A 13,675-nucleotide genomic window follows, 5' to 3' on the forward strand; every position below is an offset into this window, starting at 1 on the left:
GGGGCTCTCGGATCCCCACACTCCCCCCTGGCCATCTCACCCAAGAGGGAAAACTCAGAGACAGACACAAGCAGGATGACGGGTCCTGGAGCCGGGGCATGGGGCGCTGATAGGATGGGGCTGGGGTTAGGTTTAAGGTTAGGACCAGGAGCTGGGCACGGTGCCTGGGGAGCAGGGGAGTCTTTCTCCCTGTCTCTGGGGAAGAAGTATGAGTTAGAGGCAGAGAGCCTGCTGATGTGTGACATGGAGGGCCAGAGCACACAGACTGCTGTGGCTCCCAACATCAGCGGTGAAGTAAACGAAAATGATGATGATGTTCTTGGTTCTGTTCTGGATGAAGAAGATAACAACAGTCTGTGCGGGAAGAGGGAGAGGATGGCAGATGTGGAGTTGGCAGGAGAGGGAGTTCCTGAGTCAAACTTGTCCCACTGGAGGTCCATTGAGGAGATCTCAGAAGCAGGAGGAGGAGAGGATGGAAGCTCCAGATTCCCGGAGGATGATGTCAGTAATCTAAATCCAGACGATGATGGAGATAACACAGACACACAAGAACAGGACACATGGAAGAACTCTAACAATAACAATTACTCTGGCTTCAACTCCCTGGCAGTGACAGTGTGTGGAAGTCTGAATGCTCTGTCAGAGGAGGTGAGACCCCAAAGTGTGAGTGTCAGTGTGAGAGAGTCCATCTCTAACATTCCACTTCATGAGATGCCACCTCAGGCTTCTGACATAGTCTCTGATAGGCAGCAAAAACCAACTGACAGCTCTATAAACCAACCAGAAACAACACAGACACCACCCTCAAAGGAAAGTCCCTGTAGCATCTTAGTGCCGTTAGTTGAAACTCAGGTGGACACAGCCGTAGCAGACCAACTTCCCAGTTCACCAGACAAAGCCAACTCAAGACACCATAATAGTCCAGAGTCAGTCCCTCCAGAGAATAATATAGCATTTTCTCTGCTAGGAGGATCCTTTGGTTCTTTCAATCCTAAATGTAGATCCAGTGAATCCAAACCAAGTAGAGTTTGTCAAGAAATTCCTCCAGCAGTTTGTAAAGACAAGGTGGAAAATAGTGTTTCTCAGTTGAAACCAGAGAAGGTGGAGCCACAGACTGAAGGCCAAAGAGAAAGTGATGTCAGTCCTGTGACTGACAGACATGTTGACCAACCAAAGACTAAAGATGCCTTTAAAGGACAGCAGAGTGGTGTTTGTAACTCAGGGGAAAGACATGGGGAAGAAAAAGCGAAAGAGAAAGAGAAAGAGAAAGAGAGAGGTGAAGAGAAAGAGAAGGAGAAGGGAAAGGAAAGGAAAAGTTCCCCTACACCGAAAGACCAAGAGCAGTCTCAGCGTCACACCCCTGAAGGGGAACTTTGCACAGATAAGCCTCTTGCTGCTAAGAAAGGGAGGAGAGGGAAGCAGAACAAACACGGGGCATCCCAGACAGACAGACATGTCGACACTGGCCCTGAATCTGCTGATGATCCAAAGAAACCTTCTGTTTCAGTAAATACCACGGCAGATGGATGCTCAACAGGGGCCACAGACACTTCTAAAATTAAGAGGGGCCGAAAGCCAAACAACAAAGCTGTGTCTTCAGACACACAACAGAGGACATCTGGGAGAGGCGAAGCTGAATCTGATTCACAGAGGAGAGGGAATAACAGTCCCAGTCCTGATGTCCACATACCTAGCCATGGAAATTGCAACTCCCCCACCCATACCCCAGACAACCTCAATGTTGTTGCAGCAATGAACCAGGAAGTATCACAGAAGCAGGAAGTGCTTGATAACAGGCCATTACCTGCCAGTCAGATAGAAAGCACTAAGGACATTAATGACAACAACATTAGGAGTGGCCACAGCTCACCTACCCAGGATGCCATATTATGCCCTCTGACTCCTCTCTCTGCCTCAACATCTCCTCTTTCTTCCTCCTCCCCTCTCCTTTGTGCCTCCACTGAACCAGAAGATGATCTTCCCACCCCTGTCCAGGAGTCCCAGCCTCTGCTCCCCCCAGCCCAGCCACAGCCTCCACTGTCCATGTGCCACACCAGCTCCACCCTCCGATCTACTTCCCCTACCACCCAGCCACTCCCTGTTTCCCAATTTCTTCTAAACAGCAACCTCCAAGAGGCCACTGTTGCCCTTCCTAAACCAACTACATCTGCCAGAAGTGTCTCTTCTGTCCCATCTTCCCCTACAGCCCTGCCTAGTCTGTCCCAGCCTACCCAGGAGTCTCTTCTTGGGTCTGGCGCTCCAAATGCAGTGCCTGTTCCAGATTCTACGTCCCTTCCCCATTCTCAGTCCCATTCACAGCCTAACCTCGACATCCAGCCTCACAAACAAGCCAAGCCAGGTCGCACACGGAGCACACCAGACAGGTGCAGAGGTGAGTATAGAAATATTGGCTTGCTGAACTGACATCAGTTGGTACTCCCAGCCCATCCCACAGTGCAATGCACACTGAGGATTTTCTTATCCTCTTCCTCACTGTCAGACCTGGTAAAAGTGAAAGGATGCTTTGCACTGTGGGATTGCTATGAAAAAGGAGGTGGATGATATATTTTCCTGGTCCAAAACAAGAGGCAGAATGTCTAATACCTTTTGTTAAAACAAAGTCAAATATGAGCATCCCATAATTTGATTTGAGCTTCCTTATAAAAATGTGACCAATGAATGTGTGCTCTATAAGGTTCCAGCCTTGCTGAGGAGGAGACAGACAGTGAGGATGATGATGGTCTGCCTCGACGTGGTCACAGAGCCCAGCCCAGAGGAGTTGCAGGAAACAGAAATGGATCCATGCATAAAGAGTCTGGCCCATCCAATCAAAGGGAAATACAGCCTTTCTCCGCCCACCCACTAACAGACAGACAGCTAGGCTGTCCAATCAGCCACAGCCACAAGATTTCAGAAGAGATCGACCTATCCTTCAAAAACAATTGTGAGTTGTTCTTTAAGTCTGACCTCCTATGGGACAGAAGAGTGTCCTAGTTTTCTTTCTGTCTCCCTCACACACTCCACACTCCTCTCTTCCCATCTCTCCCCCTTTGTTGCTGCAATAGTACAGTCACGGTGAGCTGTTATTGCTTTGTGTAACCTTCATTACATGTAAGAATTTGAATATGAATTGATGATACAGCAGGGAATAGCTGAAAGTGGTTGTGCTGTTCTGATGAAAGACATCATAAGGGACATAAATGTTCTGCAGAATACAGTTCACTGCTTGAATTATGGATGAATAGTGCTCAGAGTTCTCTATATGGTTGTACCTGACAGACTGCAGATGATGTAAAGATTATATCGCATGGAGACAAAATTAAATTTATTTTCCAAAAGCTAATTAAATTCCCTGGTGTTGATTAGATGAGCTGTTGGATTTCATAATGAGCACTCTCATCAGCATAGTGCTAACGAGGTAGACTCACTAATGCCCTCCTTACTTCTGCCATGGCGATTAGTTACTATGGCAATAAGGATATGATGTACTTGTATATGTGTTGCATGTGTGTGTGTAGGTTCCATAGTGGGCTCCTGTAATGAGTCAGAGAGTGAAGGGTCAGTGCCTGAGCTGGAGGAGCCAGGGGTGGTGCCACTGAGACCCTCAGAGCCCCAGGTGAGTCTGTTCATGCTCTGTTGTCCAGTGGCATAATGTGAAGTCTTGACTTTCTGTCGGTACCAGTCTTTTCTTTGTTCAGCCATAGTGGCTATTGCTGGTCATGCTAACTACCGAATTCCTCTTCTATGTATTCCAAATAAACCACTGTTGCTGCTGCCAGAAACATAAAATGCATCACTCTCTGTGCACTGGAGGATTTGTCCCATGCAAAACCTACCTGACAATGGTTGTTTAAAATAACAAAACCTTACATGAACTGAGTATAGGTTGAATGACTTGTTGTGTGTTATCGTGTTATATCAATCAGCAACAGAGATTTGCAAAATGGACATATATTTATATGAAAATGTCATGGCTCATTATTTTAACTGAAATAACTAATGTTTGGTCTTTCTTTCAGTCCATCTCCCCTACAGATGAAGGGATGAACAGACCCAAACAGAGCCGCAGTGAGAAGAAGGCCCGCAAGGTCAGACTACTGGCTGTATAAAGAACTGAGAAATAAAGTGAACCAAGATAATACACTGAATTGGATTACAAAAATAATCTTTCCTATGAGGATATGGGTGTTATCTGTTAAGTTTATGGAGCATCATTGTTTCTCTCTCTCTCTCTCTCTCTCTCTCTCTCTCTCTCTCTCTCTCTCTCTCTCTCTTGCTGTATGTGTATGTAGGCCATGTCTAAGCTGGGTCTGAAGCCGGTCCATGGTGTGACCAGGATCACCATCAGGAAGTCCAAGAGCATTCTGTTTGTCATCAGCAGACCAGACGTATTCAAGAGCCCTGCATCAGACATTTACATTGTGTTTGGAGAGGCCAAGGTCAGCTTTCTTGATTCTTTCTTTCTTTCTTTCTTTCTTTCTTTTTCTTTCTTTCTTTCTTTCTTCTTTGTGCTTTTTTGAAGATGAGCTTAATTCTGCAATTTTGCTCTCCTCTCCTCTCCTCTCCACTCCTCCTTCAGATCGAGGACCTGTCGCAGCAAGTTCACAAGGCAGCGGCAGAGAAGTTCAAGGTGCCTGTGGCCTCTTCTCCCTTGGCCCCCCCTGTCCCACCCAGCCTCACCATCAAGGAGGAGAGCGAAGAGGAGGAGGAAGAGGTACCCACTAATGTTTCTGAAGCTGAACACCTATTTCACTAATGTGACTGGTATTACGTTCTCAAGGTTAAGTGTTATTCTCACTACTCTCTACTTGATCCTTCAAATCTCTTTCTCTTTCTCTTTCTCTTTCTCTTTCTTTGTCTCTGTCTCTCTCTCTCTCTCTCTGTTTATCAGGTGGATGAGGGAGGTCTTGAGCAGAGGGACATTGAGCTGGTGATGGCTCAGGCCAATGTGTCACGAGCCAAGGCCGTCCGCGCACTGAAACACAACAAGAATGACATTGTGAATGCTATCATGGTGAGGAGAGAGGGGAAGGAGGGAGGGAGAGAGGGAGGAGGAGAGGGGGGGGGGGGGGTAGATGGCGAACAAAATAATGAGTCATTGCCAGTGAGGGGAGGGAGGGTGAGAGGAGAAAGAGCAGGGGAGGGCACCGAGAAAGGACAAATGACAAGTAGAATTTCTCCCCAGTTACTGAGCAACCTGTGTAGGTCATCAATACAGTGTCATGTCCACTAGGTGGCAGCGACAACTCACACTGAGCTGACTGCTAGGGTGACGCAGATGATTTTAAGGAATGGTATTCCTCAGATTTGTTTTCTTGATGGGGTGTAAAGCATTCTGAAGCAGGCTTTAGACCGTGGGACATTAAAACCAGTTGGAGACTGTCCTTCAACTGGTTCAAACCCCCCTGACAGCACACATCTGCCCCGCTGAAGTGTCCTTGAGAAAGACACTGGATCACTTCCAGCCCCCAGGGGTGCTGCTCTGTAGCTCTGATCTCCCTGCAGAGGGAAGAGAACCTCTCCTTCAGGCATCAAGAGTATCCCAAAGAAATACAATCCTTTAGCTAGTGTGACAGCTCCGCTAGGCAGAGTGGCTCATGCTGTTCATTCGATGGCAGGGAAGACACTAGAACATATTCTTTGTTTTATGAAGGTGAAGCCACAGTAATCATTTTTAGTTTCATATATTTACTTTTCTTTAACATTTTATTTTCAACTACATTTTTCACTCATCTTACTTCATCTTGTTTTTTCTTCCTTTCTCTTCCATCTCTTTCTCTCCCTCTTTCTCGCAGGAGCTGACCATGTGAGCGGTGAGAATTTGAATCCTGACCCCCCCAGCCTCTCAAGCCTAAACGTCACTGACTCTTCTGTATCGCTGCTATGTTGCATCCCCAGTACCTGCTAAATAAAGTCTGTTAGAACATGTCAGAGTGGGCTGTGACTGCTCATGAACTGCACCCTAAAAATCACAAAAGTTTTGGTATTGATTATTTTAACAGCACATTAAGTTAGCTGACTCGCCCCAACATTCTGCAACTTCAGGAGGCCGATATGAAACATTTTCCTAATCCCAATCTCAGAATCAATTGCAAATGTGAAAACAGTTTAGAATGGGGATTCATTGCAAAATACTACACTGACTGAACAGTCGCGTTGTTATTAATTAAAAGTGCAGTGAACAAACAAAAGGTGAACGTTTCGGTCATCAGAACATCTTCAGCACCATACAAAGACTCACTGTACCATGACCTATTTATAAACTCCTCCAGAATCAGTGTGAGCCAATCAGAGAAGGTAGTGGCAAACAATCAGTCCATCACCAAGACTGAGGCCATAGGAAATCTAAACAATTGCATGAATACAGACAGTCATCAGGTATAATTTGACATGAGACTCCAGAAATACATTGCAGCATATCCAGACAGAGCCCTGCAAGAAGGGACATGAAAGTCACAAAAAGGTTACTGAAAGATTATTTTACAAGAAACAGGCAAGAGATAATTCTTCATTAAGACCATTTGGATGTAGAGTTTTCATGTAGAAAATGTTATGTAATAACATAACAGTCATTTATTTTCACAAAGCAATACTTTCAACAATTATTGCATTTTACATGAATGTAAATTCTGGAAGTTATGTCGATGCCATTACGCTAATGTGTGATTCGTGTGATGCTATGACATCCTGTTCATGCACAGGCCAGCCAGGGATCGGATGTTATTAGGCAGAGCAAAAATGATGTCCTGATTTGCTAGTCAGGGCTTTTTAGAAACAATGCACCCAGACTGCACTGTAATATTAAAATTACATTTAATTGCTTTCATTATTCTTGCAGATGCTATCTGCAGCTGTTAAAGAAAAACCTTGCGGTGCCAAAATCTGTTTTGGGACCCCCAAGATCTAAGCGAGTCCCACAATTATGCGGACCTCTAATTGCCTTTTTGGAAAAAAATACCCTGATGCTCATTACTCAATACTTTACAATACAACTGCTTACATCATCTAAAATATTATTACTTTAGGTAGCTAATAAGACCATATTTCATGGTGAGTTTCACTTTGTTGCCAGCAAACATTTTGCCTGAGCAGATGTCCCATTTTTCAAAAAAGTGGAGGTGTCATTGTGGAATGAAACTCTTATTTTCTTTTGTTTTTCACTCTTTGATGATTTCACATGATAATGATGGCACTAGCATCCATGGATGGATACCAAATGCATTTGTGACAAACAATCACCTTTATTGTACAAAATTGGTTAGAATACAAAACACACACCTGGAAATGCAGTAAAAAGGGGTTCTGCTTTGAAAAGTGATGGCAATAACAACACATACCTAGCATGCTGAATCACTGGATTTACAAGCAATGATTCCACACGTAAATGACCTGCCACTTCCACTGAATTAGTTCCCATTCCTACACAAATACAGATGCAAGACGATGAAGTATTTCAGTTTGTGAAAAATGTATTAGCATTCATGAAATGTATAGATCAGTGTCACAAGGTAAATAACCATCAAGACTTATACAATCCAATGTAGGATTGGCTTTGTTAGCAGTGTCAAACAGTAGTGCTACTTTCATTCAATATCATTCACGGGTCCCTTTCAAATCATAAACATGGGATTTCAAGCCAAAGTGCAATTCCTCTTTCAAATCCATAGGCAAGAAGTGGTGCTCTCCTGAGTATTATCTCTAGTAGTGCAGGCAGATAACTTCAAAGTCTTTTGGAAAATGGAATAAATGTCTTTGGGCTTGACTCAAGTCTTGTGGGGGTCTCGACATCTTTAGGAGGCAGATGCAGTGCTTTTAGCTGGGAGGACGTTGTTCTCAAAGTGTCCCTGGTTGGTGATATTCCCAGCTGGGAAATACCTGGCCACCACAAAGGAAGAACCGTCTGATGCGACGGCCTTACCGACACCCAACTTGTTAGTGCTCTTCCACACCATCGCTGTGAAATGGCCTAGATGGTGAGTGAAAAGAGAGATAATATAGACAAAGAAGTTGGAGGTAGAGGCAAGCAGATAAGACAGGGGAGGATGGAGTGAGTGTGTGTGTGAGAGAGAGAGAGAGAGAGAGAGAGAGAGAGGGAGACTGTTAGGTTGAATATGTGAGTCCACCCACAGAACTCAGTTCCTCTAAATATTTACAGACGCAGGAATCTTAATTCCTCTCTTTGCCCTCACTCGGTTTCAAACTTCCCTTTTCTCGCTGTACACTTATTCCTTTTACCGCTCTACCCGGCAACATTATATGAGTCAGTGTGAATCAGCCGGACGAGTTGCTAAGAGTGATCTGGTTCACGTGTGATTAAGCTCAACAGGCTCCGGTCACACTCAGCGCAGATGCAATGGGAAAACACCTGGAGGAATCAGAGCAGACTGGATCTGACACGTGGGATTCGCAGTGATACAGAGGACTGTGACTTTCCCTCAGTTTCCCCATGGCTGATCACTGACTCACACAGTCACACGCACTGACTGAGATGTGACATCAATGTGAAACTCCTGGCCCCACGCCTGGGTGAACGTGACACTGAGACAGAGGGAGCTGACAGAGGGGAAAGAGAAATTGACAGAAATATGTAGAGAGGTAAATAGAGAGAAAAGAGACAAGATGAGACATGATAAGAAGAGGTAAGAAGAGATGAGAGGGGAGGAGTGTTTGATATAATGTGTTGTTACAATGTGTAAAAAGAGAATGGCCACTGAAGTATGCAAGGAAGCAGGATGTACCTTGTGTGTGTGTGTGTGAGAAAGAGAGAGAGAGAGAGCATACATTACTGTACGCTGTTTCCAATATCTCACCAGTGCCAGAGGAGAATCCTGGGCGGTTGAAGTTGTACTGTTTCACTTCATCGTACCAGCGGTCTGCCACATCCTTTCCTGCACACAAGTCATATGTAGCGCATATTAATCACAATGCTAGCAATACCATGGTGTGCATTTTGGAGCTCGAGCAAACTGCACCCGAATGCAACAAACCCCTTTAGTGCACATTTTACTTTCAAGACTACAACGTTGCACTCTGTGTGACCCAATGCTACACTATGTCTATAGGAGAGTTTTTAATGAATCGCACCATCTTGCAGCGACATATTTCTGCAGTGAGTCACTGTCTGTGAGCTCTCACACTGAGGACAGAGTGGGGGAAATAGATCCCAGCTGTTCACTTACTGGGCTGGACGGTCTGCATGGAGCATCGACTTTAAGCTCTAGCTAAACTAGCTTTGGAGGGACGCGTCCCATCAGATCCATCTCATCCTGATTATAGAGAATGTCATGTATATATGTACAGTATATATGTTATCAAGATTATCTGTCAGGAGGACCATAGTCAAACTCAGTATGTGTGTGTGTGTGTGTGTGTGTGTGTGTGTGTGTGTATGGCTGGAAAAGGTCTGAGTCACTAGAATTCCATAATGGCCAATCAGCACATGGAATGATGTCACCATGGCAATAGCCCAGTTTGAGAGAATCAAAGCACTGTTCCCTCCATATGTAAGAGAGAGAGAGCTTTACACGGGCTTACATGGGTTTTATTTGATAGAATATACTGTATATATTGTATGTCTATGTGTGTGTGTGTACCTGGTTGGTCATAGGAGGCCCATGCCAGGTTCTCTCCACAGCTCCCTCTACTGGACTCCACACTGTGCTTCAGGATCCGCGTGCTGGCCAGACTTTCAGCATAGCTACAGAGAGAGAAACAGAAAGTTGTGGATGGGACTGCACTGGAGAGACTGCTTCTGTGAGAGCTACACCGCAACACCTCAGATGTAGGCTTTCTACATGCTTGCTGCACTGCTGCTGTGCTGTTGCTCCACCCCCAGACGAACTGTTTGAACAATCCTGAAATATTAGTGCAAGTTATATGGACCACTTTACTTTTAATGGTGGCTTTCAATTGATTCTTCAACCATGGTGTCCTCTAAACCAGAGGTTCTCAACCTTTTCGGCTTTTGAGCCCTTAAAATGAAACAATGCTTACTCACAACCCCCTGTCACAGGCTGCTATGTAGAGTGTCGAACAGTTCAACCAAATAATTATTTTCCCTTTTCAGGTTGTTTCATTTGAGTAATTATCAGAGGCTGGAAACTATTCAGTATTTCACAAGAATAAAATAGATGTGATAATAAATTTGTTTAATAGAAATATGGTATATATAGTTAGCATATCTTATAGTAGCCTATAAGATATGCTAAACCACATGCTTTAATGGTTGATATCCTGTTGATCTGTTGATTTCCAAACCATTTAAAAAAAAAAAATGACACCTACTTTTACAAAAGGTGGCTTTGCTTATAAAATAGACATATTAGATCATGAAATCAATTGAGGAGTGAACATTTATTTTTCACAACATGGATAACATCATGCTTTGGAATGCCACCCTAAATTTCCAGATCAGGGATCTAATATCAAGGATGCGTGGTTGCTGCCGCACCATCAAACTTGCTCATGGAGATGGATTGAAGCTCCAATACGCAAGACAGCAGCTATCCTTCCTGACAGCACTAAACAACTTTGGATTCAGCCAGGAGAATAAATTATGTGCAATAACTTCTGCGAGTTCATGGTAATAATGAATAGCATGAAAAATGTGGTGGAAATGTGGTGAGAAAACCAATTTATCAGTTCATAAAATTCATTTAAATGAAATTGAATATATTGGCAATTAGTGGCAACCAATTGTCAAGATAACCTATAATCACATTGAAAACACACTCACCACCCTTGATATTATATTATGTTTTGCAGTTATTCAATTTGACAGGTTAGGCTTGAAACTGTCACTTTTATCCTGAGCAATTCGACAATGACTCTTATGCGTACTGCTTGCTAATTAGGCTGCTAATTTGATCTGTGTGCGTTAACCCACCGGGCAGCGTCTCTGCTCAGCTTGCTGCTCAGCTTCAGAGGAGGCGCCTGGTGCTTCTTCCTGTACTCATTATGGCTCTGCAGCACCTCTTCAGCAAACTGCTTCGAGGCTGAGAGAGAGAGAGAGAGAGAGAGAGAGAGAGAGAGAGAGAGACAGAGACAGAATTTGACGATGTGATGATGCAACCTGAAGATTCATACCTGACTGTTCTAGTTGCAAAATACAAGCCTGCCCCTACAGTCTGCCTGGCCTCAGACAGTGAGTGCCAGCTGGGTGATGGATGATGGATGCGGAGTAGAAAACGTCATCCCCGTCATCCGCTCTCTCCTGCCTGGTGCCTATCACTCACTGGCCTTTTCATAAGTCCCACACTCTGCGCAGCACTCACACAATAGGCTGATTCAAATAGTCACACACAAACACAAATACCACTGCTGTGTAGCAGCCTGCATGCACTCAGCCTGTTGCAAAATGAAACCTAACTAAGAATCAGTAAAAGCAATTTTGAGAACTCACTGGAAGCACTATTAAAGTAATAGAAGAAAGGAAATTAGATTTACAATTTTGTATGTCCTCCCTCCCATTCCACTTTTCAAAGACAGCCAAGTTCACAACCTACACACACACATGCACGCATGCATGCACGCACACGCACACGCACACGCACACACACACACACTGTTTCTGAGGGCAAAGTTCTAACTCAGGCCAAACTGATACAATCAAAGTTACAATCCTGGGAGTGCAGTTTCCACTTACCTGACTTTCCCATGGTGCTGACACAGGAAGTCTTCTATAAGATCAGTAACAAGCGTGCCACTAGACGAAGGAAGCCTCTCCTCTGCTTGTTTGTTTCTGCCCTCTCTCTCTCTCTCTCTTCCTCTCTCTCTCTCCTCTCTCTCTCCCTCTCTCTCTCTCTCCTTCAGTGCTGTCTAACGCTGACGCTCTGAAACAGCTGCCAATGCTTTTATTTTGGTCGTTCCTTCTATTGCCCTCTCATTCTAACTTCAACTTTACGGCAATTCTGCAAACTTCCCCTTTAGCTCTTAACTACTAATCTGTGTGTAGTGACGCTTTACGTAACACCTCTCTTTCTCAAGTCTTTGTCTCTTTCTAATCCTTCACCTCACTACAACCCACCCTGCCTGTCTCTCTCTATCTTTGTGGCTCAGACAAGCACACACCCACTTCTTCTCTTTACATTCCTACAAATGAAAGGGGAGCCCCTTCAGTCCTTGGTGTAATGACATCATCTCTGTGAGACACATGCCCATATATGGGACTGAGATTCCTGTATTCTGTAGCTTGGTAGTCAGGGAGAATGCTGCTCTTAGCAACTGTAGCCGGGACAGTGGCTTTCCTCACAATGCACTGTCATGATGCAGCGCTGTGCCAGACAATGTAGCACTGAAGACAATGGCAAACTCTGAGACAGGCCGCTGAGTGCATACATGCTGCATGTGTGGCCCTTGAGCACTGAGTCACTGAGAAGGCCAAGCACTGTCAAATGACTGCTGTTTTTGAACTGAAGTATCTCTGCTTTCAAAATGTCCCTCCACTTTTTGTATAAGCCAGTGTTGACATTTTCAAAATCACATAAGGTAGTAGTTTGTATGCAGCCTTCAATTGTTGTTTTGTTAGCCTCGTCTTACACCCACAAAATGCATTGGCCTTTCCAGTGTTAACCCCAAATTGCTCTGATGGAGCTGCTCACTGTGTAATAGTAGAAAGCTTTAGCAAGACAAGTCCCAGGTGTGAATGTGAATTTATCCAACTTTTGCAGGATAAAGTTTATATATACATACACTACCAGTCAAATGTTTGGACACATCTGATTGAATGTACTGTGTTTTTCATTATCTTAAAGCCATTTTGATCTAAAGGCTTATGCTTAAATGCTTGAAATATAAAGACAAATATAAATAGTGAAGTTGATGCCTATGTATGAAAAAAAAGCTTAAAATATAAGATAGTATCTTAAAATATAAGATAGTTTTGATTTGTTTAACACTTTTTTGGTCACTGCATAATTCCATTTGTGTTATTTCATAGTTTTGATGTCTTTGCTATTATTTTAAAAAGTGGAAAGTAGTAAAAACAAAGAAAAATGTGGTGTGTCCAAACTTTTGACTGGTGGTGTAGTCACTCTGTAGTGTAGGTTACTCCTACAGTGTAGGAGTGTGTGTGGAGTGTGGATATAGGTATATAGAGCTCTTTCAAGTATCACTTGTAATGAGTTCATCTACCACATGGTGGGACTGTTAGCAAAGATATTGAAAGAGGAAGTGGTCGGACTATTAGTCACACTAAATGCATCCCATGACATCTTGGTTTAATAATATGAGTGGACATGATGGGATTCATGTGAGAAGTCAAGCCACTTGATTTCTCATTAGCTGGATAGTGCTATCTTAACAAATGGGTTTCCTCCTCGTGTCCTCTTGCCATCTGCGTAGTGATGGGGCTGGACAGCTGGAAGAAGACATTTACATAGTGGTCTCAAGACACTGAGGCTCTACAGCCATACATCTTAATTCATACTAATTGAGATAGTGGTTGAGTGTGTGTGTGTTCTTGTGTGTGTGTATATGTATATGTATATGTATATGTGTGTGTGTGTGTGTGTGTGTGTGTGTGTGTGTGTGTGTGTGTGGGAGGAGGGATGGTGTTGTGATTTATGGAGAGAGCCCCTTTTAGAGGGACAGTACAGACATTGATCCATGCAGATATTACATCATTTATCTCTGCGCATTGGCTATATCTGCTGTACTTATTGCTTGGCTCCCCTCC

General features: G+C 44.0%; 2 protein-coding genes across 2 annotated transcripts; one reads left to right on the forward strand and one right to left on the reverse strand.

Annotated features, from left to right (window-relative positions):
- Nucleotides 1-1,011: 1,011 nt before the first annotated feature.
- On the forward strand, nt 1,012-5,928 carry LOC144541930 (uncharacterized). Its single transcript, XM_078287203.1, has 8 exons — nt 1,012-2,392; nt 2,696-2,944; nt 3,519-3,616; nt 4,020-4,088; nt 4,293-4,439; nt 4,580-4,714; nt 4,892-5,014; nt 5,796-5,928. Exons 1-8 carry the CDS (start codon nt 1,753-1,755, stop codon nt 5,808-5,810), a joined length of 1,476 nt encoding a protein of 491 aa, XP_078143329.1. The 5' UTR covers nt 1,012-1,752; the 3' UTR covers nt 5,811-5,928.
- A 1,303-nt stretch (nt 5,929-7,231) lies between these two features.
- On the reverse strand, nt 7,232-12,074 carry glipr2l (GLI pathogenesis-related 2, like). Its single transcript, XM_071916819.2, has 5 exons — nt 11,645-12,074; nt 10,886-10,994; nt 9,594-9,697; nt 8,811-8,888; nt 7,232-7,966 (listed from the first exon to the last, which is right to left on the reverse strand). Exons 1-5 carry the CDS (start codon nt 11,655-11,657, stop codon nt 7,791-7,793), a joined length of 480 nt encoding a protein of 159 aa, XP_071772920.1. The 5' UTR covers nt 11,658-12,074; the 3' UTR covers nt 7,232-7,790.
- Nucleotides 12,075-13,675: the final 1,601 nt, after the last annotated feature.

The sequence above is a fragment of the Centroberyx gerrardi genome, chromosome 12 (assembly GCF_048128805.1).
Source record: "Centroberyx gerrardi isolate f3 chromosome 12, fCenGer3.hap1.cur.20231027, whole genome shotgun sequence".
NCBI classification, from domain to species: Eukaryota; Metazoa; Chordata; class Actinopteri; order Beryciformes; family Berycidae; genus Centroberyx; species Centroberyx gerrardi.